The 7,690-nt window shown below is 46.4% G+C and overlaps 1 protein-coding gene across 1 annotated transcript in view; it reads left to right on the plus strand.

The window, feature by feature from the left end:
* Nucleotides 1-5,539: 5,539 nt before the first annotated feature.
* Rfc2 (replication factor C subunit 2) overlaps nt 5,540-7,690 on the plus strand; it is a 17,391-nt gene continuing 15,240 nt past the window's right edge. Inside the window, exon 1 of the mRNA XM_021162682.1 lies at nt 5,540-5,729. Coding sequence (XP_021018341.1) covers nt 5,632-5,729 — 98 coding nt within the window. The 5' untranslated portion in view covers nt 5,540-5,631. The remainder of the gene's footprint in view (nt 5,730-7,690) is intronic.

Here is a 7,690-nt window from a genome sequence, read left to right on the forward strand (position 1 = left end):
AGAAGGAAGGAAAGAAGGAAGGAAGGAAGGAAAGAGATAAAAGGAAAAAATAAAAAAAAGAGAACCCAACGTAAGCAACTTAGTGAGCCCTGTCCTGAAGGGCAGGGGACCAGGAGGTGTGCTTAGAGGCTAGAGAGACTGCTCAGCGGTTCAGAGTATCTTTGCTTTTCTAGAGGACCCAGGTTCGAATCCCAGAACCCTCATAATGGTTCAAAACCTTCTGTAACTTCAGTTTCAGGGGATCTGACGCCCTCTTCTGGTGGTCTAGGGCACCACATGCATGTGATACACAGACACACATGTGGGTAAAATATACTCGTGAAATAAAAATTAAGATAAAGCCGGGCGTGGTGGCGCACGCCTTTAATCCCAGCACTCGGGAGGCAGAGGCAGGCGGATTTCTAAGTTCGAGGCCAGCCTGGTCTACAAAGTGAGCTCCAGGACAGCCAGAGCTATAAAGAGAAATCCTGTCTCGAAAAACCAAAAAAAAAAAAAAATTAAGATAAAATAAAATAAAGCAGGGCTGTGGTAGAGCACTGGACTGTCACAAGGCCCGGCCCAATCCCTGACATCCCAGACAGAGGAAAAGATAGAACTGAACACCTATACCTGAACAGACATCAAGTTTCCATAGCCTTTTCAATGGGACAGGCAGCAGATCTCGGCTGCAGGCTTGGCCGTATGTCTCTGTTTTGTTGTTTGAGGGTCAGACCAGGAGCTTCGTAAGAGGCAAGCACTGAACTGCTGAGCCATGGCCCTTGCCCCTCCCTGGAGCATGCTAGGCAAGCACTCTGCCACACAGCTAAAGCCTCAGGCTTTTCCATCTTGATTTATCTGCATTACATTCATTTCTATGCATGTGTGCATAGCAGTGGGGTCATTTCTCTCCTTCCACAGAGCGGGCTTATGGGATCAAACTCCAGCTCTCAGGCTAGGTGGAAAAATCCCTTTATCCACTGAACCATTAAACTGGCTCTCTTTCTTTCTTATCTATCTATCTATCTATCTATCTATCTATCTACCTATCTATCCATCTACCTATTCACTGGGACATTGGTGTGGGCCACCATGCCACCCCCCCCCGACTATGAGTCCTCTGTGTTAACTGTGTCTTACCCTTCGAGCTCAGCCCTCAGCCTACATGCTCCATTACAGCAACCAAGGAGCCGCGCTCAGCTGAACTCAGGAGACCCGAGGCAGGGGATCACAATTTTGAACCCTACTTGGACTACATAGTAAGATCTACTAGCAATAAATAAATAAATAAATAAATAAATAACCGAAATTGAAGTCTGGGATCTGGAAAAGCAGCTAAAGCTTACACCCTGTACATAACACGCTGAGTTTGAGGGAAACATTACTTCCTCCAAGACGGCTTTCTTGGAATGCATGCCCTCAGGGTAGCACGGAATGTAGTGAGCCTGTGCGTGGGTGTGTGCGTACATGCTGGGGCAGGCCAGGACTCTGCCAAAGGGCTTCCTGTGAATTCTTCAGATAATGAAGCCCACACAGAGAGATCTCTGGGATGACAGAGAACATGCACAATGCATAGGCCTAGGTGTTGGGGATGTGACTCAATTATTACAGTGTTAGCCTAGGATTCATGAAGCCCTGGATTTGATCCCCAACAGGATCAAAGAGGCTCTAAAGAGGATTTAAAGAGGCTGAAGGGACTGGAGAGATGGCTCAGTGGTAAGACCATGTTCTGCTCTTGAAATAGATCTTGTGTTCAGTTGCCAATACATACCTCAACTTGCAACCACATGTAATTCCAGCTTCAGGGGACCCATGCCTTTGGCTTCTACTGGCCATGAGCATACCCTCACACAGACAGACAGACAGACAGACAGGCACACACATATACATAATTTAAAATAATAATCAAGGGGCTGGAGAGATGGCTCAGTGGTTAAGAGCACTGACTGCTCTTCCAGAGGTCCTGAGTTCAATTCCCAGCAACCACATGGTGGCTCACAACCATCTGTAATAAGATTTGATGCCCTCTTCTGGTGTGTCTGAGACTCATATACATAAAATAAATAAATCTTTTAAAAAAACAATAAAATAATAATCAAAATAAATCTAAGAAAAACTGTGATCTGGAGAGATGGCTCGGGGTTAAGGGTATTTGTAGCTTTTGTAGAGACTTGAGTTCAGTTCTCAGTTCACAGCTGCCTACAACTCCAGACCCAGAGAATAGGACTTCCTCTTCTGGCATCCAAGGGTGCATCCCCAACCCACAGATGCACAGCCCCAATCAGACTTTAGGCATACATACATATAAAATTTAATCTTAGCCAGGCGGTGGTGGCGCACACCTTTAATCCCAGCACTTGGGAAGCAGAGGCAGGTGGGGCTCTACCACTGAGCCACGCCCCCAACCCCTCACTGGGGGATTCTAGGCAGGGGCTCTACCACTGAGCCATGTCCCTAGTCCCTCACTAGTGAATTCTCAGAACCACTCCCATAGTCCCTCTGTGACTGTTTTTTGGAAGACATGAAGATCTTTCCCTGCCCTGCAGGCAGACAGATGGCTTTTAGTTTTTAGCTACTACATAGACTGAAGATATCAATCAACCTTTCTACCTATTCTACTATTGATGGATGCTTATTTCATTTTCTCTCCCCCTGAACCATTTTAACAAACATTCTACACATATTTATGTCATCTGTGCAAGCATTTATTTTCATTTTATTTAGTGTGTGTGTGTGTGTGTGTGTGGTGTGTATGTCCATAGCACACTATGCTGGTCAGAAGATAAAGATAACTTGCAATAGTTGGTCCTCTCTTTCCAGCCATGTGAGTCCTGAGAACTGAACTTGGGTCCATCAGGCTTGTTGGCAAGCCCCTTGACCAACTGAGCCATCTTACCAATCCTCAGGCAAACATGTCTGTGAAAGGAGTCTCTAGAAGCAAAATTGCCAGTGAAGACATACAGACTTTTAAAGCGTCATTAGAACCTGACAAGATCAGGCAGGAGAGACGGCTCAGCGGTTAAGTGCACTGGCTGCTCTTCCAGAGGACCAGGGTTCGAGACCTAACATCTATATGGCAGCCCACAATTGTCTGTCACTCCAGTCTCAGGGGCTCTAATGCCTTTTTCTGGCCTCCATGGACACCTGTCATTGATACTGTATGCAAAACATCTAAACACGTAAACTAGAAAAAGAGGAAGGAAGGAGGGAAGGAAAGAAAAGAAACTGACAAGGTTTTCTTCAGAAACCATCAAGCTTTGCTGAGAAGGGGGAAAAAAATCAATAGATAGGTAGGTCCTAGAAAACAAGAAATTAAATACAAACAAGCCAACCATACTGAAATATTCCAAGTGGTGATGCTGCTACAGGCAGGACAAGCCTGAAGCTGAGGTCAGGCTGCACTGACCTCTCAGTCTCCTCTGAGGATGCTGGAAGCTCTGGGTCCATTCCCTGCACTCCATACACTGAGCATGGATGCGTGTCTGCAATCCCAGCATTCCAGAGGTAGAGGCAGGGGGTTCAGAAGTTCAAGACCTGGGTGTTGCAATGCCTTCAATTTCAGCTCTTGGGAAGCAGAAGCAGGTGGATGTTTGTGAGTTCGAGGCCAGCCTGGTCTACATAGTGAGTTCCAGGACAAGCAGGGCTACATAGTGGGGCCCTATCTTGAAACAACAGAGGAGAGAGAGAGAGAGAGAGAGAGAGAGAACATTCTCGTCTCTCATCAGTCATTTGCTCGGGGATTCATGAGACACATCTTGCCCAAGCTGGGTGCAACTGGTCTCTTGTTGCTCTGTAGATGAAGTGGTCCCAGCACTGTCAGCAGGGACATGCTCACTGAGGAAATGTCAACAGACCAGAAACCAAAGGAAAGAAAGGCTCAATGATCGGCCACCCACAGCTGAGGTCTTAAAGGTCACCCCACATCCAGGGACATAAAATCCGTCCTCTGTGCCCATCTGTGAAAGTTCTCTCCTTGTTTTCTTATTGCTAAGGAGGGAACACGACGACAAAGCATGACCAGAAGTGGTGACACAGCCTTTAATTTCAGCATTCCAAGGACAGGGGCGGGGGGATCTCTCCTGGTTCAAGTCCAGCCTGGTTCACACATCCAGGTCAGCCAGGGCTACAGAGACACTGTCTCAACAGCAACAATAACAAAAAGCAAGGCAAGCAATTAAAAAACTGCTAATGTTTAGCCAAAGAGTTCAAATAAAAACCTTTGTGCTTACCAGAGGCACTCCGTGGGATGTGTCTGGGCAGGCAGACTATGAAAATGAGCAGTTTGCTGAGGTTGCTAACAGTAGGGCGAGCCTGCTTGGAAATCACCAGCCTTAAACCTTGAAAATGCCACCTTGGAGAAAACCATCTTTTTTTTTTTTTTTTCTCTCGTTGATACTGGTGGAACCCAGGCTTCTGACCCGTGCCCTATTATTTCTTTGAGAGTCTCATGTACCCCAGGCTGGCATCTGTCTTTCAAGTGCTGAAGCTACAGGTATGTGTCATGTCAGCTTTTTTTGCTGTAGTTGCTTTGTTGAGACAGAGTCTCCTTTGTCTAGTCCCAGAACTCACTCTCCTCCTACCCGGATTGTTAGTAGTGTAAGCATGGCAGGTGTGGGACTGGAGAGATGGCTCAGTGGTTAAGAGCACTGACTACTCTTCCAAAGGTCCTGAGTTCAAATCCCAGCAACAACATGGTGGCTCACAGCCATCCATGAGATCTGATGCTCTCTTCTGAGGTGTCTGAAGACAACTACAGTGTACTCACATATGAATAAAAAAAGAAAAAAAAAAAAAGAATGACAGGTGTGTGTCACTTTACCTGGCCAGAAAGTATCTTTAGTTTTGTTATTGTTGTATTTTATTTTGTTTTATTTTTTTTGAATTTTTGTGATAGTACGTAGCTCTGGCTGGCCTTGAACTTACAAAGATCCATGTGCCTATGCTCCCAAGTGCTGGAATTAAAGACCTGGGCCACCAAACCTGGGCCTAGAAAGCATCTCTTTAAAAATACTTATTTTAGCCGGGCGTGGTGGTGCACGCCTTTAATCCCAGTACTTGGGAGGCAGAGGCAGGCGGATTTCTGAGTTCGAGGCCAGCCTGGTCTACAAAGTGAGTTCCAGGACAGCCAGGGCTATACAGAGAAACCCTGTCTCGAAAAACCAAAAAAAAAAAAAAAAAAAAAAGAAAAACCAAAACCAAAAGAAAACTTATTTTAGACAGGCAGTGGTGGCACACACAAGAGACAGAGGCAGGCAGATCTCTGAAATCAAGGCCAGCCCGGTCTACACAGTGAGTTTCAGAGCAGTCAAGGGCTACACAGAGAAACCCTGTATCAAAAAAATAAAAGTCCATGAAAGTAAAAAGAAAATAAAACGAAATGAAATGATTTTATTATATCTTATTTAATGTCACAATTAAATAAGATATAATAAAATGTCTCTCTCCCCGCCTCTCAAACGCCAGCTCCTGTGGTCACTGCGGCCTCTAGCGGCCAGGGGTGGCTACGCGGTGCTCTCTGCGCAGGCGCAGGAAGAGATTCACCACCACCATAACGCACTTCCGCTTTCCTCTCGGCGTTGCCCGGAAACCAGGACCCAGACTTCCTCAAAGAGGCATGGGGCGGGGCCTCGGGTGGCGGGAAGAGCAACCACCGGAATGGAGGTTGAGGAGAGTGGCTGTGGCCCATCCGAGAGTGGGGCGCAGGAGCCCTCGCCTGTCCCCAGCAAGACCGCCGGCCACTACGAGCTGCCGTGGTGAGCCTGCAGCCATAGTAACGCGCGCGTAGACGTGAGGGCGGGCCGAGCTCCAGGAACCCTGGGTTCGACCTGGGTCTAGGGGACAGCGAAGGTGCAGATGTCCCCAGGAGCGCAGATTTCCCCTTTTCTTCTTGAAGCTAGGTTTTCTGTTTTTCTTTCTTTTCTTTTCTTTTTTCTTTTTTCTTTTTTTTTTTTTTTGAGATCGTGTCCTGTGTAACCCAAGCTGGACTCGAACTCACTATGTAGCAAAGGATGACTTTGAACGTTGATCCTGGGGTGACAGGCATGCATTACTTCCGTAAAGCAGTGCTGGGGGGTGGAACACAGAGCCTCGTGCACGCTAAGCAAGCACTGAGGCCCATTCACAGCCCTGGGGTTTACTGTGAAGCCCAAGCTGGTCTTGAAGTTTCTGCAGTTCTCCTGCCTCAGCTTCCCAAATGCCGGAATGGCAGGTGTAAGCCACCAGGCAAAGGTAGAGATTTTTATTTATGGAAATTGAGGAATATGTGTCTCGAAGTTCATCTAAATGATGCTTAAACGTGACTAATAGGCTCTCATGCAGTGCAATGCTAATGGCCTTTATTTATGTTATGTATATGAGTACACTGTAGCTGTCTTCAGACACACCAGAAGAGGGCATCAGAACCCATCATGGATGGTTGTGAGCCACCACTATGGGAATTGAGCTCAAGGCCTTTGGAAGAGCAGGCAGTGCTCGTAACGGCTGAGCCATCTCTCCAGCCCTGGCCTCATATTTTTTTATTTGTTTAAAATCTCATCTTAAAAAACTATTAGCTTGGGCTGGTGAGATGGCTCAGTGGGTTAGAGCACCCAACTGCTCTTCCGAAAGAGTTCAAATCCCAGCAACCACATGATGGCTCACAACCATCCGTAATGAGATCTGGCACCCTCTTCTGGAGTGTCTGAAGACAGCTACAGTGTACTTACATATAATAAATAAATAAATCTTTAAAAAAAAAACAAACTATTAGCTTTAGCCAGGTGGTGGCACACACCTTTGATCCCAGCGCTTGGAAGTCAGAGGCAGGTGAGTCTCTGAGTTGGAGGTCACCAGGACTACACATAGAAACACTGTTTAACAAAACATAACTCTGTGTGTATGTGTGTGTGTGTGTTTCACTTTTGTTACTGTGGGTCTCACTACCCTAAGCTAGCTGCAGACTTTCTATATCGCCGAGAATAACGAATTCTGACCCCACTGTGTCTTTGGCCTCTGGACAGGGTCTGCAGGTGCATTTTGAGCTTTTAGTTTTTGCATGGAACTTGCTGCCAGACCACATGCTAGCATGGAACTACCCCGGGACTAGTTTTTCTTTATCAAAAGTAAGGTTTCTGACAGCAGACCATAGAGAGGTCCCTCGGTTCACTGAACTATTCGGGCTCTCCAGAGCAATGGTTCTCAACTTCCCTAATGTTGTGACCCTTTCATACAGTGCCTCATGTTGGGGTGCCCCCCCACTATAAAATTTTTATTGCGACTTCATAGCTGTAATTCTGCTGCTGTTATGTTATATGATGTCAACATCTAAGTTATTGGTGGTCTTATGCACTCCCCAAGGAAGGGTCAGTCAACAGCCCCGGGCGGGGGTGGGGGTGGGGATGGGGGTCCTCGACCTACAGGTTGAGAATGCTGGCCTGAAGTGTCAAGTATACTAGAAAAGTATGCAAACTGGAAATGTCCCTCAGTGGCAGAACCCTTGCCTGGCATGCTCAGGGCCTAGGGTTTCATCCCCAGCACTCAAAAAAAAAGAAAAGGAAAGGAAAGAAAAGAAAACGCACCATGTATATAATTTAGCATTGTCTGGTAGCCATAGAAATAAGTGAAAAGAAAGTGGGTATCCCCAAGATATAAGATACAATTTGCTAAACGCATGAAACTCAAGAAGAATGAAGACCAAAGTGTGGACACTGTGCACCTTCTTAGAATTGGGAACAAA

The sequence above is a fragment of the Mus caroli genome, chromosome 5 (assembly GCF_900094665.2).
Source record: "Mus caroli chromosome 5, CAROLI_EIJ_v1.1, whole genome shotgun sequence".
NCBI classification, from domain to species: domain Eukaryota; kingdom Metazoa; phylum Chordata; class Mammalia; order Rodentia; family Muridae; genus Mus; species Mus caroli.